The sequence below is a fragment of the Phlebotomus papatasi genome, chromosome 1, assembly GCF_024763615.1.
Source record: "Phlebotomus papatasi isolate M1 chromosome 1, Ppap_2.1, whole genome shotgun sequence".
Classification (NCBI taxonomy): domain Eukaryota; kingdom Metazoa; phylum Arthropoda; class Insecta; order Diptera; family Psychodidae; genus Phlebotomus; species Phlebotomus papatasi.
In genome coordinates this window covers 16,911,387-16,934,053 of record NC_077222.1, presented here as the reverse complement: position 1 = coordinate 16,934,053, position 22,667 = coordinate 16,911,387, and the positions used below count along the sequence as shown (strand labels likewise).

Here is a 22,667-nt window from a genome sequence, read left to right as displayed (position 1 = left end):
TTAATTATTATTACATTTACAATTATTTTGTATTTTTTAACCAATTTTCATGCTGCGAAACCTATAAATTGTCATCACCTAATGAAGTTTTGCCAACGAGGGGAATTAATTAGGACAAATTTGGCATTTTCTCGTCTCTAGCGAGTTTTTTATTTTTTTGAATATTGTAATACTTGAGAGATGAATATTTAAGATATTCGGATTTTTTGAGAATCAATTGCGTTATTCTCATAATTTCTATTCTGGATTAAAACGTGACCTATTTTGATAATTGTAGTCTTAATTGTGGTAAAACCCATTCAATTGTTAATTCATTTATGATGTTACAATCTGTATAAAAAATGTGGCACATTATGGCACTTTACCGCACTTTAAAATGATATTCCAATATTCTGATTCTTGGTCTATTTTTTTTTTAAATTTAAATCATAAAAATGTTATTAAATAATTTTTTCACAAGAGAAAGTCAATTAAATATTCTATACAAGGGAAAAGTGCTCTCTGCAGTTCAGACTTTACCATCTTTTTTCGGGAAAATCGAAAATAAACCTAAATTTTTACTACACAAAAAAAAATCTGTAATTAATTAAGATCCAATGCATACCCCATTTAATATTAAAAGTTCTTAATTTTTTGTTACAAGACAAATAAAAAGCAATATCGATTTGTTCCAAGGCATATGGTACAATTTTGCCTTCAAATGTGAAAGTACATGCCTCTGAATCTAGAACAGTTTCTGAAAATATTGCTGTCGAAATATCAAATGAGGTATTATTTATAAGCCTGAGGCCTAATTGGAACTATCATTGTAGTGAAACAACCTATCAAAAAAAATCAATTTTTCTGAAGTGTTACTTTTCCTTTGGAAATAAAATTGTTGGAAAAACCATTTCATTGAAATGGAAAATATAAAACGCGACGCAAAAAGACAAATGTGATACTCCGAAACATTTTTTTTGGAGTATTTTTTTTTCCAAAGGTATTTTTTTTAATCAAAATTTATCATATTATACTTAATTGAAGTTCATTAGCCGAGGAACAATAAATGTATTTTCATTTATGAAGAAAATTAATTAATCTGCGAAATTATTCGATTCTTATTTTTCTATTACAAATGTTTGACAAATCTGAGTTGTCAACACTGTACCAGTCGGGTAAAAGTATCTACGTCACTGGCAGTTCGATTTGGCCCACCTTACTTGAAACATCTTGCATTAAGAGCTGTTGGTTGTTAACTTTGGTCAGCTGGGTTAAATTTTATTCAATTTTCCGCTTTTTTTTTAAACAATTTCAAGACAGGGATGCTTTTCCGATTTGGGATGGGACTGTGGGTATTGTTCTCCAGTGGGACATCCATCCCTGGTGAACTTGAGGAAGTCCTCCAAACCGCCAGCAGACATTTCACGTCTATGATGTTCACATATCAACGGAAGACTCTGCCCAATTGCTCCTTTTGCTTTTAATTTCTGCTTGATCTCCCGCCAAGCTTGACTCTTCTTCACCAGCATTTCCATATTTCCCACAATATAGAATCCTGCAGAGAAATTCATTATACATTATCCAAAAAAATTAAATCAGATTTTGTACCTTCTTGAGCTCTTGAAAGTAAAACACAGAGACGATGTTCGCTGGTCAGAAAGCCAATAACCGCTTTGTCATTGCTCCTCACCAGCGACAAAATCACAATGCGACTCTCCTGACCCTGAAAACTGTCCACTGTGTGCACTTCTACATTCATGAGCAGCGGAAAATTTTCAAGAATTGAAATTATGGCAAATTGCTGGGCAGAATATGTGGTCAGGATGACAATTTCACTGGCCAAATATCCTTGCTGTCGTAGATAGTTTGCCAATCCCACTGCAAAGAGCATCTCATAGAAGTTCTCCTTGGATGTCCTTGATCCCAAATCTATCGGACATTCCCTCTTTAAAAGTTCATATCTCTCCTTAGCCAGTGTTTCAAGATTCTTGTGAGTGACACAGAAGAGATTCCTGGTAATCCCTCTGATAGCTCTGTAGCTCTGAACATTTTCTCCATCACTGAGATCATCATAAATTGTTCCTCGAACCAAGTCTGCAATCTACAATAAAAATAATAATTCCCACAGATGTACTTTGGGGCTTCTGAGGGCGAAGCGCTTACATCGGGATGCATCCTGTATTGAATATTGAGACGGACGTTATTAACTCCATTCTCAATAAGTCTCTCAAAAAGTGGAATTCCTTGGTAATTCTTGTCAAAATTGTAATATGCCAACTGCTTATGATCCCCAATTAGGATCAATTGTTGCGTGAATTCTGTCAAGGAAGTGATGATGTGCGTCTCTGGGACCTCAGCTGCTTCCTCAATAATTACTACAAAAAAGATTTTTTTTCAAACAAAACTTTGTTTGAAACAGAACGTCCGCCTCCGTCTTATTAGAGTCCAGTCAATTTTGAGATTTATACCAAAGATTCTTGTTTGAACAATAAAAAATTCCAGCAAAACGATAACAATTTTCAGAATTTTTTAAATTGATTAGGGTAGGGTAAGTGTGCCTAATTCCGGCCACCTTTTTTGTTCCTCGAATTTCCATGAACATTTAGATTTTACGTACTCTAGAGATTATACAATGCAAAAGAATTACAAAAAATGTGGTTTCGACAAACGAGATGACGTGAAAAAGACATTGGAAGAATTTCCGAAGGGCAAGGAACTATGAGAATGAAGGTGGCCGAAATAGGGCGCCAAAGCAATGTCTATATTTTTATTCAATTTTAAAATGTATTAAGAGTGATTTTAGAGTAAATAAAGACGATAAACTATCTACAAGGTTCTAATCAACACTCTTTCAGAAGGAAGAATAAAAAAAAATCAATTTCTATTAAAGATATTACATTTCAAACTTGAGACTTTGGCGCTTGCATGCAACTATGCCGAAATTAGGCACACTTACCCTAAGTGTGCCAAATTTCGGTATAGTTGCATATAAGCACCGAAGTCCTAAGTTTGAAATGCAATATTTTTAATTCATATTGATTTTTTTTGTTACTACCCTTTCGGTAAGGTTGTGTGGAACCTTTAAAACTAGTTTATCATCTTTGTTTTCTTTAAATCACTTCCTAAAATATTGAAAAATTAATAATAGACATTGCTTTGGGTAATATTCCGGACACTTTGAGTGAAATACCGGCCACCTTTTTTCTGACCACCTTTTTTTGACGCAACGGATAGAAAATTTCAAAACGTCAAAGGGAACGTGTTTAATACATTTATATGACCTACAAGCCCTGAGATCTTCCGTGTAATTTGTCCTGAAGACCTGAAGAGTAGCATCTCAAATTTACGCGCAGATACCCGTAGCAATTTTCCCTTCCTGAACTCTTCCAAGGCCTTTTCCACATTATCTTTTTCATAGAAGCGATGGTTTTTTTCTCTGGACATTGTAAAACCCAGAAATTGAAGAAAAAAAAAAACACAAAATGAATAAGAAATTTAGGAAAGCAAAAGATGTTGCCGGAATAGGCAACACTACCTCACCGGAGAGACGCTCACAAAATATATACTTTTTTACGCGAAATACAGGATCCAGCTGGGAAATTTTATCCAAAATTTAAAGATTGATTCACTATTAACATAAACAGAAACAATCTTTAATGAAAACTCATCAATTTTCATGAAAAACACCAAAGGAAAACCTTCTGCACTTCACCACAAATCAGAAAACCGCTAGAAACACAATCTATCTGTCATATTTTTTTGTAAGACTCTTTCCACACTGAGTTTTTACAACGCAATTTAAATTCAAATTATACCTAAAATTTAAGGGTCTTTGTGTTAAAATATCCTAAAATGAATAAATATTTAAAAGCAAAATGAATTCATTGACTATTCGAAGATTACATACATAATTTTAATTAATTAACTTGCATGGCCGAAATTACACTCAAAGTGGCCGAAATTAGAAGCTGGCCGAAATTTGGCACACTTCCCCTATTGTATTCAAAAATCATTTTGAAATATTCCGAGATTCGGGAAATATTTCCGGGATTTTCTTTGAAGTATTCTTGGATTCGTGAATCTTTTTGTTTTTTAAAGTATTCTCGGATTCGTGAGTACCTTTGAAACATTCTCGGATTCAGGAATTCTTTGAGGCATTCTTGGATTCGTGGATCCTTTTAAAGTACTCTCGGATTCGCGGATCCTTTTAAAGTACTCTCGGATTCAGGAATCCTTTGAGGTATTCTTAGATTCGCGAAAACTTTTGAAGTACTCTTGGATTCGCGAATCCTTTTAAAGAGCTCTCGGATTCAGGAATCCTTTGAAGTATTCTTAGATTCGCGAAAACTTTTGAAGCATTCTGGGATTCGCGAATCCTTTTAAAGTACTCTCGGATTCACAAATCCTTTGAGGTATTCTTGGATTCGCGAATACTTTTGAAGTACTTCCGGATTCGCGAGTACTTTTGAAGCATTCTCAGATCTGTAAAAACTTTTGAAACATTCTCGGATTCGCGAATCCTTTTAAAGTACTCTCGGATTCAGGAATCCTTTGAAATATTCCTAGATTCGCGAATCCTTTGAAGCATTCTCGGATTAACGAATGCTTTGAAGTATTCCAGGATTCAGGATTCACGAACAGTTCAAAGCATCTTTGGTTTCGCGGAAGCGCGAGAACAATATTTGAAGTATTCTCGTATTTGCGAATATACTTTGAAGAATTCTCGGATTCGCGAATGCTTTTGAATTACTCTGGGATTCACGAATATTTTTGAAGCATTCTCGGATTCATGAATCCTTTTGAGTATTCTTGGATTCGTGAATCCTTTTAAAGTACTCTCGAATTCACAAATACTTTTGAAATATTCTAGGATTCTCGAATTCTTTTGAAGCATTCTCGGATTCGCGAATATTTATTTTCAAAGTATTCAGTTGCCAGAGAAATTTTTTGGACACAGCTCATCATTTTATCCTTTTATCAATACAAGTCCTGAAAACCTAATTTTATTAAAAACATATCTGAAAATTATTGAAATCGCTAGGGACAATTTTTTGCAAAGTCAAAAAAAAAACATGTTTTTGGAGGGATTGGAAGATTGGATACTTTGGGTAAGTTAGTTCGCTAGAGAATGCTGACTTGTGGGGGGGTCACCGAAAACCGGAAGTCAATATCTCTCTTTAAAATTAATTGAATCTTTGATATTGAGGGGGAGTGACGGACTAATTTAATTTTGGACAGCGCTTACTCTTTGCAATTAGAGAATAATTGTTCAACAGCTCAAAGCAATGCTTACCAACGGAAGGTCGCAGGAGATCTAGCATTTCATGGTATTTAGCAGCTCCTGTTGTTGTCATCCCGATGATCCTTGCATCTCTGCAACCGTAGTACATTCTCAGAGTGGACATTTGATTTTGCTTCAGAGTTGCCAGACGGAGATTCTCAAAATTTACCACGATATCACATTCCGGATCTTCTTTGTTGTCCCAATCATTCATTGTATCAACGAACTTTGTCATCGCTTCGGAATAATGCCCGAAAGACTTTCCGTTGATTTTACTGTGCCTAGGATCAACAATACTTCTGTCCAGAATGAATTTTCTAATTTCTTTATCAACCAAATTAATTCCAATTCTCACAATTTTGTCTGTAAACTTGGAACATTTCAGCAAAAGCTTATCCAGTGCGAAATTTGTGAAGGTTACAATGAGAATTCTTAAGGAAGTATTAGCAAGAAGACGCTGGACGATATTGAGGGCAACTGTTGATTTTCCTGTTCCGGGAGGACCTTGAATAAGACTGAGTTTTCTCGTGAGGGCTAATTGAAAAGCCTCAAACTGTCTTTCATTCATCCCGAGAGTCTTGAGATCTTCTGTTCTGTACTCCTCTGCCCTGAGGTTGATCTTCTCGAGAGACAGTGCATTCTCTTCTAGATTCTCATAATCCGGAAGAATTGCTGAGCTCTCACAGTCAACAAAATATTCTTTCATGGGAAGGGTAGCTGTTGAAATCTTCTCTAGGGCTTTGAGGTTCTGATGAATAGCCTCAAAGAAAATAGGGATTGTCACTAGGAAGAGATCTCTACCCAAGATACTCTCCTCGATAACTTCTATTTTGACAATATCTACAAATAGGAAGCCTTCCCGTTGAATTTCAGTCGGCAAATACGGAATTTCGCAAACGATAAGCCTTCCAAAAGCTGCAGACGGCGACAGGAACAATAGAGCTCCTGATGTTAGTGCTAGATCACGAGAAGTGATTTCTTCCCTAATATCTTCTGGAACCCTACGAGATCTATCTCGATTGTAAGGCGCCAAGTCTATTACGAAGTATTTATCATTGAAAGCCATTATTTTTGGGAAACTCTTGTACATTTTGACCCGGGGAAAAATATTTATACCGTTGACATTTTTCAAAATGACCGAAGATTCTATATTTGGTCGAATCTTCCAGAATTCCTGCATACCATCGTAGAGTTTCGACGTAAAGTATGACCGTAAATGCGAAAGATGAAAGGCCAAATACTCATTTGCATTTTCAAATTTTCCATTGATAATATTTGGCACTGGCAATTCATCCTTTACATATAAATCTCTCAAATTTGGATAAATAGATTTAGGAAAGAAGTAATTCTTCTTCAAATCATCCTTAATCTTCAAAAATTCCAAATACTTCTCTTGAAGCGATTCCTCTGTCTTTCCTTCGAGAATTTCGCAAATACTTTCCGTAAAGTACAACCAGTAGAGGATCTTTCCCTGAAATCTCATCCCATAATTGCAGATAATTTCCAAATTCCTCCAAACTTGGTCAGAAAATGGCAGTAAATTGGGTTTCTTCTTCTCTTCGAGCTCAACAATGTACTTCACATACGACAGAATATCATTGCTGAGCACATCATCGGGTTTCAGAATCTCTCCCATAAGGTGCTCTAAGTGATAATTCAGAGGAACTTGATGGAGTTTCCCAAGGATAACAATCAAGAAGATTATAGTTTGGTGGGATTTATCCTCTTCCAAAGCATTTTCCTTGAAACTCTCTACATTTATCATTATATCAAAGAAGACGTCCAACGGACTCATTTGGTCCTCTTTAACCATTTTCAGAAGTTGACTATTTGACATTTTCTGGGTACATCCTTTTGAGGAATCCCCGGACGCTTTAGACTTAGTCCCAGAATTTTTACTAGAATTTTTCTTAACGTCTTTAGAAGGCACTTTGACGTTGTAACTGCCACCGTAATCTATCGAGAATAAATTTTAAATAAAATTAAAATTTATTCATACTCCTACTTACAAGAATTAATTAATTACTAATTCTAGCCCTTCAATATCAATAAATTCCGCATTAATTTCTGAATTAACAATCGTTTTATTTTGGGGGTTGACTAACAACACTAAGACGGCGATGGACCCAAAAAAACTGTAAACTGTGATGAATAAATCGTCCTTTCCTATCTACTTATTTGCTAAACTATTTTTTTAGACACAAAAAAAGTATTTCGGAAACAAAAAAGAAGTGAATAGCACTATTTAATTAAGAATAGTAAAACTGTAAATCATCGGAAAAACATCATGATCATGAGTTCGAGCATAATCATTTCGAGCATTGATCGGTTCCCAAACGAGTTGAACTTATTCAAAAAACACACAAAAGCTTTGAAGTAATACAACTGAATTTCGGATTAAAATTCTCAAGGTCTCAAAATCCTGAATAACACTAATGCTTTTTGATAGCCCTATAGGTCACTTATCTCTAATTATCCACTCCTAAGTTATTTTTTTGAAGCGGTGTCCGAAAGAGTTTAGCATTTGACGAGAGTTTTCCAAATCACTAATGTTTTTCAAATTCTGATAATTGGAATGGGAAATAAGGCTACTTAAAAATCCAATTTTTGGATCTTTATGCCGAAAATAGACACAAGATGATCCTCGAGAATACACAGCTCGAAAAATTATGTCCTAGACACACTTACGACTTAAGACGAGAGACAACTTAATGCAAAATCGGGGATATGAAGTTTAACCATTACGTTCGAATATAATTACGCTAAACCGTCTCCCGGCTAATCCTTAGGTCTGTCAACGCACGCGGTAAAAAATCAGCCCAAAAACTACCATACTCTGAGGAGTTAGGATCAAGGATTTCTATTAAATGTGCATACTTTGATATCTGAAATACTTCTTAAGTGCAACATCAATGGATTTTTCGTACAGATAGGAGCACTTTGACATTCCCATTACTCCAATCTTAATGCATTTTAAGATTTTGCTACATTGCGTACCATTACTCTCCTTTTCATATAATTGACATTTCGAAAAGAGTCTCGGTCAAAATCCCGAAGTCCAAAATCCCGAAAGCCAAAATCCCGGAAGCCAAAATCTCGAATGGGCCAAAATCCCGAAAGCCAAAATCCCGGATTCTTAACTCTTTCCAGACCACAACATATCCAGCGAAGGAATTTCAATAAAACTCACTTTATTGTAAGTCTTACTGGTCAAATATGATACTTTTGTAGAGAAAGAATTTCTTCCGCCTCTGGGAAATTGGAAAACTCATGGGTACTCTCGTCCCCAAAAGAACGAAAAGGAGACAAACTTGAATTTTCCTAAAGCCAATAATATCAATTTTGTGAATAATTTTTGCGTGTCAATTGACTCCTTTACAAGGTTGATTACTAAAACAAGAAGAATTATTGGCCAGTATCTTGTGGGATGTCCAGGAAGTGGTCAAGAAAACACCAAATTCCTGCTCGCCAACAGATTCCTCAAAACATTTCACACAATAATACTTTAAAACACATTTCTCTCAACACGATGTTATTGCAGACACATTAAGCTTTCTCAAGAGCCAAAAAAACACTTCCTTGACAATCACAATTCATTAAAATCAGGAAGAATAGGAAAAACTTCCCTGAAAATAATTTCCCGCGCTGCCAAATGTCAAAATTATCGGCCATATTGGCAAAAATGTCGCTCCCGTTTGGAATTTTCTTACAAGGTTGGTGTCAAAAAGCAAATGGCGGGCATTGGCGGGATAACCTTACATTTGACCTCTAGATTTTTGGGGACGAGAGTACCCATAAAGTTTGAACAAGTGTTTTGAAATTATAAAAAAATTGTTTTTCGAATTTATGTAATCTGTCTTAGTTAGTTATCATACTTATTGGCTCCGAGAGGTTTTTCCTTATTCGGGTCTAGAAATATCAAAAAAGTCACAATATCTGCAAGGAAGCAGAAAATCGAAAATTCACGATTTTTGACCAAAAATATCTAAGCTCAGGAGTTAATTGGGATCCTGCAAAAAATATCCTAGATTTGGACATCCTTATAGTTTGTAATCATCCACAAGGATCAGATTTTTATCGATTCTAAATAGTATAAAAAAATCTTTTTCCCATGGGTGAGTCCCAAAGGAGACGAAAGAGTTAACCGATTTCAATGAACATGTTTTTCTTTTATTGGCCTTCCCCACTCAGACTATTTAAAAAAGAAAATGACCAGTGATAAGCCCAGATAAGCTTATGGTAGCTGAGATTCTTTACAGTCGACCTCGGAATGCGTGCAACTCGGGGTGCTTGCAACTCGGAATACGTGAAAATTCGATTGTGAGGTGAATTTTGAGGGTAAAGAATCGCGTCGAGCCAATTTCATCCATTTCTACCGTCGAGAACAGTTTACTCGACGCGATTCTTTACCCCCAAAATTCAACTCACAATCGAGTTTTCACGCATTCCGAGTTGCAAGCACCCCGGGTTGCTCGCATTTCGAGGACGCCTGTAAAGAATCTCAGCTACCATAAGCTTATCTGGGCTTATCACTGGTTTAAAATTATCAACGACTTTTAGTATTGAAATTGCTCGACGGCTTCCACTTTCTTTGCGAATGTGGTACTTGTCCTCACTCTCTTCATTATGGATCACAATTATCACAACTAACTCAATAAAGTTTGCCAAAAATATTAAAATAATTATGACAACATTGCATGTCGCGTACTAAAAAACATAACTGTTAAATATTCTACCTGTGAAATGTATGAAATCTTAATCTTATCCTTGGCGCCGATTGAAAGAGATATCTAGAGAATTCTTGTGTCTTTATTATTTCTGAATCACTTGACAAAAGCACACACACGAAGTTGGTCACATGTGTCTGACCGTGTGAAGTTGTATATGAAAGCTTCTAAATCTTACAGTTTAAATGTAACAAATCCCCTTCCCCCTTCAATCTTGTAAGTATGATAATCCTTCAGATAACTTCCCAGCAAAACTTCGATCTGCAATTCTGCACTTTTGAAATTTTAACGTTTCTTGTCATTCAATCGGATACTTCGTGTGGCTTCGGGATAGTCGTGCGACTTCGTGAGCATGGCGAATTTCTTTCGTGTTTTCTAACCATTTCCTTCCCCTTCGTATTTTCTATTATGGCTGATTTAATAATATTGTATTATAACATTATAATAATATTGTGAAAAAAAGAGAGTATTCACGTAAAATTGTTGAATAAAAATTGAATTTTAAATAAATTGAAATACATATTTTTATGTAGTTAAAATAATGTTTAGAAATATTAGAAAGGGTAGAAGAAATGTAGAAATCATCTAAATACTATAAAGAAATTCTGCTGATAATTTTAAAATTTTCTATAGAAATTCTGCAGAAAATTCTGCAGAATTTTCATACAACGATCGGATCCACCTTAGAACAAAATTCTGCAGAAATTCTGCTGATTTTTCGGCAGTTAGTAATTCAAATCTGACGAATTTCTGCAGAATTTGCCGGGTGGGTTGGTGGTCGTCGTTCACGAACAGGTCTTTCGACACTTCTTGGTGAAACCGGATCCATCTGCATCTGACTGTTTTCTGACGTTAATGGAGCTGGTGTATCATCCGATATCAATATTTCTTGATTTTCTGTCTCGATGTCTTCCTCAGAAAAGTTTTCGGATGGAACCGGAATAACAATTTCTTCCTGTGGATTTTCTTGAATCACATTCGGCTGCGCTGAAGTACCTAATGTCCTTGAAATCAGCTGATTAATGTGCCGACGCCATAGTACTCCTGATTCCAATTGAACTTGATATGAAACTGGTCCAGTCTTTTCAACAATGGTGGCCGCAATCCATTTTGGACCAGATCCATAATTTCTGGCAAAAACGTGATCTCCAACAGCGAATTGTCTTGCTTGTCCATCTACTTTCCTTCCCTCCTCCAATTCGTCTGGAAGTACCTTGCTGAGCAATGTTTTCAAACGCCTTCCCATCAAAAGTTCTGCTGGACTTTTTCCCGTCGTTGCATGTGGGGTTGTGTGTTGATTCATCAGAAGCTCACGAACTCGACTCTCGATATCTCCATCCAATTTCTTTAACTTGTCTTTCACTGACTGAACCATTCGTTCTGCAAGTCCATTCGACGATGGATGGTAGGGCGCTACTGTGAAATGTTTAATTCCATGACTACACCAAAACTCCTTCATTTCCTCAGACACAAAAGCTCGTCCGTTGTCACTGCATACTTCAGCAGGAATTCCATGCGTTGCGAATAAATCTCGGAAAACCTTGATCACTTCAACTGATGACTGCGCCCGTACCACACGCACTTCCAACCATTTCGACATATCATCCACTACAACCAGAAAATTTTTATCCATAAACGGACCCGCGAAATCTACATGTAGCTTGTGCCAGGGTCTCTTGCTTTCCTTGTTGTCACAAAGTGGTGCCTTTGGCGGGTCATTCCTTAAAACTTGACATGTTTCGCACTGTCTAACTGTGTCCTCGATATCCTTATCCATTTTTGGCCACCAAAAATATGCTCTCGCCGACATCTTCATAGCCACAATGCCATTATGGGCTTGATGAAGTGTCTCCAATAATGATTTTCTAGCTCCCTCAGGGATAATAACACGGACTCCCCAAAGCAAAATGTCCTTTTCAATTGAAATCTCAGATCTTTTGTCAAAATAAGTTTTCAGCTCTATATCTGAGCAATGTTCAGGAAATCCATCCAGTACCCATCTTTTTACTCTGCTCAACGTTGAGTCCTTCCTTGTCCATTTCTGAATTTGTTTCGCGGTCACAGGTCCACTCTCGACTTCTAACATAGCAATGTGACCGCCATTATCAGGTTCCTCCACATCAATAATTGGCCAAGGAAGTGGCAGTCGACTCAATGCATCAGCATTTCCATGTAGTGTACCCTTCCTGTATTCAATCCGATATTTATAGGCCCCGACAATCAGTCTCCAACGAAGCATTCGGGGTGAAATTGCTTCCTGTATATTTCTAGTCGGATTGAATATTCCCAGCAATGGTTTGTGATCGGTTATAATAATGAATTCACGACCAGCCAAATATTGATGAAAATGACACACTCCAGACATCACTGCCAGTGCCTCTTTGTCAATCTGAGCATAATTTCTTTGACACTTCGACAATGTTCTTGAAAAAAATGCAATGGGGTTTTCCCCCTCCTCTGTGCGATGTGCCAAAACCGCTCCAATATCCATATGGTGAGCTGTCACACGACAACACTAAAGGTTTTTTCAGGTCGTAATGTGTCAAAACACTTGCAGATTCCAAAGCCTTCTTCAATTTTTCCATAGCATCATCGTGTTCCTTCGTCCAATTCCAAGTAGTGTTGTCATCCAGCAAACGAAAGAGACACTCTGCCATTGTAGCCCTATTGGGAATAAATCGGGCATAAAAGTTTATCATACCCAACCAAGCCTGCAATTCAGTTTTGTTTTTTGGAGTGGGTGCTCTCCTAATAGCAGTCACATGATCCTCCAGGGTATGTACACTATCCCCGGAAATGGAAAAACCCACAAATTGAACCTTGGGTGCCCCAAAAACGCATTTGTCCCTTTTTATAGTGAGGTTAGCACCCTTCAGCCTTCCAAGAACTTCAGCCAAACGATCATAATGCTCCTTGGGTGTATCACTCACAATGAGAATGTCATCCAAGTATACTTGCACACCGGGAATTCCCTGCAGTAGCGAATCCATGAACTTCTGAAACAATCCCAGAGCTGCTGAGATTCCGAATTGAAGCCTTTTGACTCTGTATAGACCTTGGTGAGTATTGATTGTGAGCAGATGAGCAGTTTCCTCGCTCACGGGCAGCTGCTGGTATGCCTGAGTTAAATCTAACTTTGAGAAAATCTTCCCTTTGCAATTGGCCAATAGCTCCCTGACAGTAGGTAAAGGATAATCGTTCGTCCGGGAGGCCTCATTGACAGTTGAACGATAATCTCCACATATGCGAATTTCTCCGTTCTTTTTCCGAGCAATACAAATAGGTGTTGCCCACTCCGAGAAATTCACGGGCTCCAAGATTTCCTGTTCCACCAACCTGTCCAATTCCTGACCTACTTCTTCTTTAATTGCAAAAGGTATAGCCCGACTTTTGAAAAAACGTGGCTGTGCGTCCTCTTTTAATTCAATCTTAACTTCTCCCCTAACAGACTTGCCCAACTTATTCTCAAAAACACACTTGTAACGATCACATACCTCTTTAATAGTCTTCGAGTCCACAGTTTCTTCTACTGCGGCTATCCGAATTTCGATTCCCAGAGGTTTAAACCAATTGCGTCCCAATAGAGGTGATCCACCCTTTTCTGTGATCAGTAAAGGCAAAATTGCTTTTTTCTTGCCAAGAGTTACTTCCACATTCACCTCTCCAAGAATGACTACACCCTGACTAAGCCATGTCTTGAGATGAATTGATGATTTTTTTAACTCCGTACCAGGATTCGCAATTTTCTTCCAAATTTGTACTGGCATCACTGACACAGTCGCTCCAGAATCCACCTCCATTCCGGTCGTCACACCATTGATCTGCACATCGACGCACTCTTCCGGACAGATTTGCCCCAAAACATTTACGCCTCCTACTCTTCCAGACAGATGTTTCACCTTCTCTTCATCGCTATCTGACGCATCAGTAGTAGCATGAATGTTTTTTCCTTCCTTCATTGCAACACATTTTGATCTAATATGTCCCTTTTTCTTGCAAAAATGGCATTTCCTGTCCTTAGCCCAACACCTCTCTGGGTCATGAGGGTTTCCACAGCGAAAGCATAACCTCACTTTGTCTACAGTGGCTTCCCCTGCCACACAACTCTTGTGAACTTCAGACACTATTGCCTTTGTCATCTCCTTAGCTCCAGCATCCGCTGATTCTGAAGCCAATGCAATTTCCATTGCCTCATCGAACTTCAAAGCCGGATGCTCAAGCAATTTTTTTCTCAAAGACACATCTCGCACACCACAAACCATCCGATCAGTAATCATATCTTCCACGTCGTGAAATTTGCAATAACGAGCAAGGACATGGAGGGCCATAACAAATTGTTTGATGGTCTCCCCTTCTCTCTGCTCCCTCTGGAAGAAGTGAAATCTCTCTCTACGCATGTTTCTCTGAGCGTCCATATGCGTAGAAATCTTAGATACAATTTGTGTGTACGAATGACTTCTTTCTCACAGCGCCTCCAGTTAAGGCCTGAGCCAACTCAAGAATATCCTGTCCTGCAACAGCAAACAGATGCGCTCTCTTTTCACCTTCATCGGTGATTCCTCGAGTTTCAAACCAGAATTCCAAGCGCTCCTTGTAAATTTCCCAGGACATGTCTTTCTTAAATTCACCGCAAACGGGATTTCCTCTGTATTCTTGATCAGTAGCCATCTTCTTTGTGTTCACCTCGATCGCCAGTTGTTAAATATTCTACCTGTGAAATGTATGAAATCTTAATCTTATCCTTGGCGCCAGTTGTTAAATATTCTACCTGTGAAATGTATGAAATCTTAATCTTATCCTTGGCGCCTATTGAAAGAGATATCTAGAGAATTCTTGTGTCTTTATTATTTCTGAATCACTTGACAAAAGCACACACACGAAGTTGGTCACATGTGTCTGACCGTGTGAAGTTGTATATGAAAGCTTCTAAATCTTACAGAGTTTAAATGTAACAATAACCTAACTTAAAATCAGTGTTTTGAAATCAACGGTCGATAAATTGAGGACTATACCCAGCGAGCACCAAATGCTAAGCTTTTTCAAATCAGCTGAAAACATATATTTTTTCAGCTGAGCTCTGCTGACCTCGAAGTTACACTAGCGATCGCAGTGGCAATTAGTCAAAGTTATTCTTTTTCCCCAATCGAGTGAGAGACTTTAATGCACTTGGTTTTTGTCTTTGCTGAGTTGAGTAGAAGCTAAGGTTAACCTTTTCCATTATTACAATTTTATGATTCTTACAATAACCACATTTGACATTAAAAAATAAAGCAAAAAATTTAAGATTAACAAAAATTTTAAAAAATCATATTTATAATATATTTTGAATAATATGTATTCTTAAACCTTTTCCGACCAATAAATTTAATTTTTTTTGTCTAATTTTATCAAAATATATTGTGAATTCATTTATAAAAAAATATACTTCACCTAAATTAAAATTGCATTGCCAAGAATTCTTGCCCGCTGTGATTTTAGAAAATTAATAACCCAAGAAATTCTTGGGAATTATCAAGATATTTTGATATTTAATGAATTCTAAATTCGAGAAATATTGAAAAAACTTCGGAACCTCATGGAAATACCAAGAAGATCAAGAACATATAGAATTTAGAGCCTCTATCATTTGGTATACATAGTCTACTCAAAATTATTTGAAATGATTTCCAACAAATTAGCATATTTTCCTGACTTTAAAGGTATTTAAAAACTCTCTTCTAAAAAATATAAATGCATATCATTTTAATTTAACAAATGAATCATCAAATTGAATAAATTTTTCATTTAAAAAAATACGTACAGTATTAAAAAAACGATAACTGTTGGTTTGTTATTTTACCACGATAATAAAAGTAGCTTTTTGCGTAAAAATGCGCTTTAGAAAATTTATAATCGAAAATTTATAAATAGAAAAGTGCAGCATATACATTATGCATATGCATCGTGCACGGATCATACATTTATTTCACTTGTAAAATATAAAACATTTTATAACATAAAAAAAATATATTTTCCGCATTTGTCGCAACAAACAAAAACGCTTTTATGTAAATTTTTCAAGTTAAATTGTGATAAAACAATTATATTTTATTTTGTAGTATCCATAGAAATTTTTTTGTAGTATTTTTAAAGGCATTATTGAACTCATTAACTCTTTCCGGACCGCAGCATATGCTGCAAGCCAATTTCACTTTTTTTTTAAATCAAAAATATCTTTGCTCAGAAATTAATTGAGGTCTTACAAAAAAATATTTTACATTTAGACATCCTTATAGTTTGTAATCATTCACAAGAATAGGATTTTTATCAGTTCTGAATAATTTAAAAAAAAACATTGTTTTCCATAAAATATTCATATGCTGCTTTGTGTACTCAGAGTCCCAAAAGAGGCGAAAGAGTTAAGTGGGGGAGTCACAACTTTTAAATGGATTTTTTTAAATGCATCTGCAACTTTATTTACCATAAAAAAGTTAAAAAAGTAGAAAAATCCTGTTTCAAGATCAATTACAATAGTTGTGACCGACTGTGAGCATAATACATCAATGGCTGTTCCAGGAAAGATGCCAATATTTAATTGCGAAAATTGAGGAAAATATACTTTTTGCAATAGAAAAAACATATTTTTCATAAATAAAGAATAATTTTATAACCCCCGACTGAATATTTGCTAAAAAAAAAATATTTTTTTTTCTCGGGAAAATAATGACGCAATTCACTAAAAAATGCAACATTTTTGGTCGGGAGTATGTTTAATACTCTTATTTGACCATTCTCTATAGGCAGCATACCGCAGCATAATTCCTATAATAATATAAGTAATAAAAATCGTGATTATAATATCCCCCAAGTTGATAAATAATTTCAGGGGAAATTCCAAGTCCATTTTGACATTTTGAGAGAAAAAGAAAAAAAATGAAAGAGAAAATTTGCTGCTAAATGCTTCCTGGCGCCATCTACCGGCAGTATTTAGTTCTGCCATCATCCACTGCGAGCGCTAAACAGTGCCATTTTCATGTATTTGCTTAGCACTTTTTGTTCGAGAGCTGCTGATTTGCCAGCAGACCGATTCAGCAAAAAAATGCTGAAAATCCTATTTTATTCTGCTAACTGTGCTCGCTGGGTAGAGCAATGGCCTATAGCGGGGTTCTACTGTAGTATTATACTACAAATATGATAGTAATTTTACAATTTACAACCAAAATGCTTGTGACATTACACAACTTTTCCCATACACAACTTTATTTCTCACACAATTTTTTACTGTGTAGTTTAAACGGTCCTATACCCTGTATCTAATTAAATTTTAAATGAATTTGATACGTGATTTCCGAAAAAAAAAAAATAAAATTATTCAAACACGCATAGACTTCTCACAATAAGAAGACAATTTCCAGAGAAAAGAGAAACTATGGAATAATGTATAAAATGTTTGACAATTTTATCCAATTTTAGCAAAATCTTCTCGTTATGGAAGGGACGTTTTTTTTTAACATTTTATTCCGTAATGTTAATTTATTTTCTTTTTGAATCGTAGCAGGAATCAAATTCTTCTGTATTGGAAATTTTTTCTACATGAGAGCCTTAAGATTTTACCCATTTTACCTTCCATAAAGCCCGATGGTCCAAGAGAACTTGTAGCTTTTGATGATTCCTCTGTTGCATCATCCTGCTCATTCTCCTCAAACTTCTCCACTTTTTTCACTACCTTTCCCTGTTTCTTCTTCACTGGGGCCTTGAAATCCTCAACATCTTTGCTAAACCAATCATCACTATCATCAGAATTATTCATTTTTCTTTAAAAATATATTTCACAAACGTAAACAAAGAAATTGCTAGCCCCTTCAGAGCCAATAATCACTGATTTTTCTTTAATCAAATAGACACACTATTTATGTAGAATCTGTGAAGCGATTGAATAAAAAGGTACTACACAACTTATTGAAGATTTTCACTCACAATTTGTGACTTATCTCAGGGATTAATAAGGAGAAAAATTAATTAATTTTGGAGATGAAAAACCACGCGTTTGATTGTACTTTTTGACGTTTCTCTGTTTTTGTTTTTCTTTTCACCGCAGGGAGCGCTAAAAGATATGAAGAAGGAAAAGGCCTATTCGGCCTATTCAGTGGGATCGCAGTGAAAACGTACATAAATAGTAATTCGTAAACATTGCGGTTTTTTTTGGATTTTCTCAAGGAAAATTGATATTAAATAGGGAAATTGTGTAAAAAAATGACCGAAGGCAACACAGAGGTTTGTATTTAGTTGGAAATTGTTGGCTGAGTTGAGGAGTTTTTGTGGGAATTGGGTAAGAATGGTTAGTGAGGTTATGTTTCGGGATGTTTTGCAGCTAATTCAGCAGAATGCCTTTGAATCAATGGCTGAGCATGAAGCTGAGATGCAGAGGCAGATTCTGAGTGTGCCCCCATCGATGGCAGTTCCTCCACCGGGGATTCCACCGCCCAGTGTGACAATGGGACAGCTTCCGCCGCCGGGAACGATGACGGTGCCTCCACCGCCAGTTCCGGGAAATGGTCCTCCTGGTGGATGGAATCAGGGGGATTCGGGGAATGAGAGTGATGATAAGATTCCGTCATTGATGTCACTGGTATTGGATAAGCCGGATGAAGTGAAGGGGAAGAAGCCGGCTGAGGTGGTTCTGCCGAAGGCATTGGAGGAAGTGCTTGCCCTTAAGGATCAGCGGGCATTGGAATTGGGTGGACAGGCTGAGGATATTATGAAAGCTACGCAGCCTCCACTGTCGACAGGGGTTATTAGTACGGATTATGCCGATGCTGATGTGGATTCTGACGATGAAGTGGATTTGGTGACAGCTCCGGAAGTTCAGGTGAGTAAGGGAGAGGGTAAAGTTGATAAGAATCGGAGGAAGAAGAAGCGAAAGAAGGCGAATAAGCAGCAGAGGATTGCTGCTCAGAGGGAAGCTGAGGCCAAGAAGGAGGAAGAAGGGAAGAAGGAAGAGAATGGATTGGACAGGGCGGGAAAAGGAGAGGAGCCAGAGGATGATGTGCAGATTGAATATGTCCCGGAGAAGATCACAATAGCAGATCTGGCGCCAATGTACCGGCAATTTTATCGGGTTTTTGAACTGTTTAAAATTGACGAGAAGCGTCCCAATGAGGCGCAATTGGCCGAAGCCGCGGCGGCTGAGAAGGCGGCCAAGGAGAAATTGAAGTTAATGGCGGATGAGATGGACGAGGAGGAGGAGGAATTTGAGGCAGAGAAGACGGAGGATAAAGAGAGGATGTCCAAGAGGAAAATGAAGAAACTGACGAGGCTCAGTGTGGCAGAACTGAAGCAATTGGTGAGTCGTCCGGACGTCGTTGAGATGCACGATGTCACAGCCCGGGATCCCAAGCTCCTGGTACAGCTCAAGGCACACCGGAATACCGTCCAGGTGCCCAGGCATTGGTGCTTCAAGAGAAAATACCTCCAAGGGAAACGAGGCATCGAGAAGCCTCCATTTGACCTTCCGGCATTCATCAAGAAGACAGGAATCATGGAAATGAGGGCATCGCTCCAGGAAAAGGACGAAGCCAAGACCCTGAAGGCTAAGATGCGCGAGAGAGCCAGGCCAAAGATGGGAAAGATAGACATTGACTATCAAAAGCTCCATGATGCCTTCTTCAAGTGGCAGACAAAGCCCAGGATGACAATCCATGGAGACCTCTATTACGAGGGCAAGGAATTCGAGACGAGGCTGAAGGAGAAGAAGCCCGGAGATCTGTCCGAAGAGCTAAGAACGGCCCTTGGAATGCCAATTGGCCCGAATTGCCACAAAATCCCGCCGCCTTGGCTCATAGCTCAACAACGGTACGGACCTCCTCCCAGTTATCCCAATCTCAAGATTCCCGGCCTCAATGCCCCAATCCCGGATGGAACATCCTTCGGCTACCACGCCGGCGGCTGGGGAAAGCCGCCGGTGGATGAAAAAGGAAAGCCCCTCTATGGCGATGTCTTCGGCACAAATGCCCTGGATCAGGATTCCGGAGTGGACGATGGTGAGATTGACAGGCAAATGTGGGGCGAACTGGAGTCAGAATCCGAAGAATCCTCCTCCGAGGAAGAGGAAGAGGGTGAAGATCTGGGCAATGCTCCCGATGAGAGTGGCCTGGTAACTCCAGCTGAAGGTCTCGTGACTCCATCCGGCCTAACCAGTGGCGTCCCGGCCGGAATGGAGACCCCAGACACCATTGAGTTGCGCAAGAAGAAAATCGAGAGCGAGATGGAGGACAATGAGACTCCAGTGCTCTACCACGTGCTCCCAGAGAAGCGCAATGAGCGCATAGGGAATGCCATGATGGCTTCAACCCACGTTTACGATGTTTCCGGACACCTCAAAGCGCCGCCTCCGCCGAGATTCCCGCCAATTGGGGAGCGCGAGGGAATGGTAGAACTGGCCCTGGATCCGTCTGAACTGGACATGGACAATGAGGCAATGGCTCAGAGGTATGAGCAGCAGATGAGGGAGCAACAGAGTCATCTGCAGAAGGAGGATCTGTCAGACATGTTGGCTGAACATGTGGCCAGGCAGAAGTCCAAGAGGAAGAGGCAGCAGGTGGATACAAGTAGCAAACAGGCCAAGAAGTACAAGGAGTTCAAGTTCTAATCGGTTTTTTTTGGACTTTCTTATCATTGAGGAAGCCAAAATCACGGCTGCAAATTAATTTTAGTGCTTTTATCGGGGGAAAAGCCCGATAAGCCGAGAGGTGTGAGCCAAAGCGGCGGATGAGATTGAGTAGAGCGGCGGGTCATATTAAAATTTATGTATTTCCTTTTAAGAATAATAAAACCAATAAATATGATTAAACGATAATGCCTATTGCGTTTTAATTGCTTTTCTGACACAATTTTAGAACTGGAGGATTTGAAAAAATTAAAATCGTACAAGTATAAACGTACTAGGCTATAAAGTTTGTGGGAGTAGAGTAGAATCAGCCCTTTAGGCCATGTAAGCACTTTTGGTCACTTACAATAAAATAGCCATTTTGAGATAAATGATTAGTTCACAGAATTATAAAACGAGTAAAATTTCATGTCTTATAGGGAAACGAAATCAGTGTTGGCAAACGACGTGTTGTATATAATTTACGACACGTCGCGGTCGCAGCGACACGTCTTGCGACACGTCTTGCGACACGTCGACGTCATACGACGTGTCGTAAGATTCTAGTCACACAATGAATTTGTATTTTCACTTTGATTTGCGTAAAACAATTATAGAAAGTGACGTGCGACAGTAGAAAAAGATAAAATTCGAAAGCGATAAATAATTAGCTAAAATTTCGTTTTTTTTTTTCTAAGTAGCTTTTGTTTGTTCTACCAATATGTCCAAAAACCGAATATTTAGTCGGTCCAGCAGGTGCCTAAAATCAAAGATAATCCTCCAAAAATGACTTAACTAGAGAACAAATTTAAGAATAAGAAACTCAAAAGAGAAACCTTTTTCACCTCTAATTGCTGCTCAAATCGGTTGAGAAAGAAGCAATTTGAGTCTATTGAAATTAACCGCAAGAAGAAGAAGAAACTTAAGAAACCCAATGAAACAGAAGAAAAAGTAGTTGTAGTTATATTACGAGAGCGTATCATCAAGACAAGAAAAGATCATACTGTCTGCGGCAGATAAACGTCCTAAGAAGCCAGTAGGAAACTTAAAAGCCATCAACTTCTTCGGTAAAATACTAGAAGGTTGACAAAGAAGCTTCAAGAGCATCTTAACTCTTTCGTATCCTTTGGAACACTGGGTACCTATGGGAAAGAATGTTTTGGACTATTTAAATTGATAAAAATCCGATTATTGTGGATGATTACAAGCTATAAGGGTGTCCAAATCTTAGATAATTTTCACAAGATCCCAATTAACTCTTGGGTTAAGATATTTTAGGTAAAAAATCGTAAATATCCGTATTTCTGCTGCTTTGCAAATATTGCAAGTTTTTTCATATTTCTAGACCAAAATAAGGAAAGACCTCTCGGAGCCAATAAGAATGATAACTAACAATTACAAATTGCATAAATTTTTAAATCTAAATGTCTCTTAATTAAATTTTCAAAATCTTGTTTTTTGGGTACGCGTCCTCAAAAATCTAAACGTCAAATGTAACGGTTCCCGACAATTCGCGGAGCCACTGTACTGAAGAACACCTCAGAATAACAGAGATGCATTAATTATTAAAATCAGAGGAATTTTCGTTTTTTCAAAGGCTTGGATGAATTCCACCAGGAACGACATCTCCAAGAAAAACACTCTTCTTTTGTATTTTTGGGAAATTTTCCACAAAAAAATACTAAATACTATTCCAAGGAACTTCCGTAAACGCTTTGTTACTTTCTCCATAAGAAAACAACTAATTTTCGTGAAAAATAATCTCGAATAATCATGATGATTCCCTTTACAAATTCTGTTCTGGGCAGAGAGACAGTGAAATGTCAAACATTGTCTTGTCTCGTTTGTCTCATACACCACACTATACCAGATAATCTCACATATTAATTAATATTAATTACACATATTTCCTCTGCTTGAACTCCACATAATACCAGTAAAAATTATCTACAGTCGAGTTCTTCAAATTTGAACGACGATTGAATTTAAAATGCCAAATGTAAGGTTATGTAAAAGAAATTTTGCATGGAGTCTGAATTAGAACTATTTTTCTCTG

General features: G+C 37.7%; 2 protein-coding genes across 2 annotated transcripts; one reads left to right on the top strand and one right to left on the bottom strand.

Annotated features, from left to right (window-relative positions):
• Positions 1-1,231: 1,231 nt before the first annotated feature.
• On the bottom strand, positions 1,232-18,060 carry LOC129798007 (NFX1-type zinc finger-containing protein 1-like). Its single transcript, XM_055840937.1, has 5 exons — positions 17,590-18,060; positions 5,273-7,216; positions 2,143-2,354; positions 1,588-2,080; positions 1,232-1,534 (listed from the first exon to the last, which is right to left on the bottom strand). The coding sequence occupies exons 1-5, from the start codon at positions 17,774-17,776 to the stop codon at positions 1,281-1,283; spliced, it is 3,090 nt and encodes a 1,029-aa protein (XP_055696912.1). The 5' UTR covers positions 17,777-18,060; the 3' UTR covers positions 1,232-1,280.
• A 45-nt stretch (positions 18,061-18,105) lies between these two features.
• Positions 18,106-20,821, top strand: LOC129798006 (splicing factor 3B subunit 2). Its single transcript, XM_055840936.1, has 2 exons — positions 18,106-18,240; positions 18,338-20,821. The coding sequence occupies exons 1-2, from the start codon at positions 18,220-18,222 to the stop codon at positions 20,612-20,614; spliced, it is 2,298 nt and encodes a 765-aa protein (XP_055696911.1). The 5' UTR covers positions 18,106-18,219; the 3' UTR covers positions 20,615-20,821.
• Positions 20,822-22,667: the final 1,846 nt, after the last annotated feature.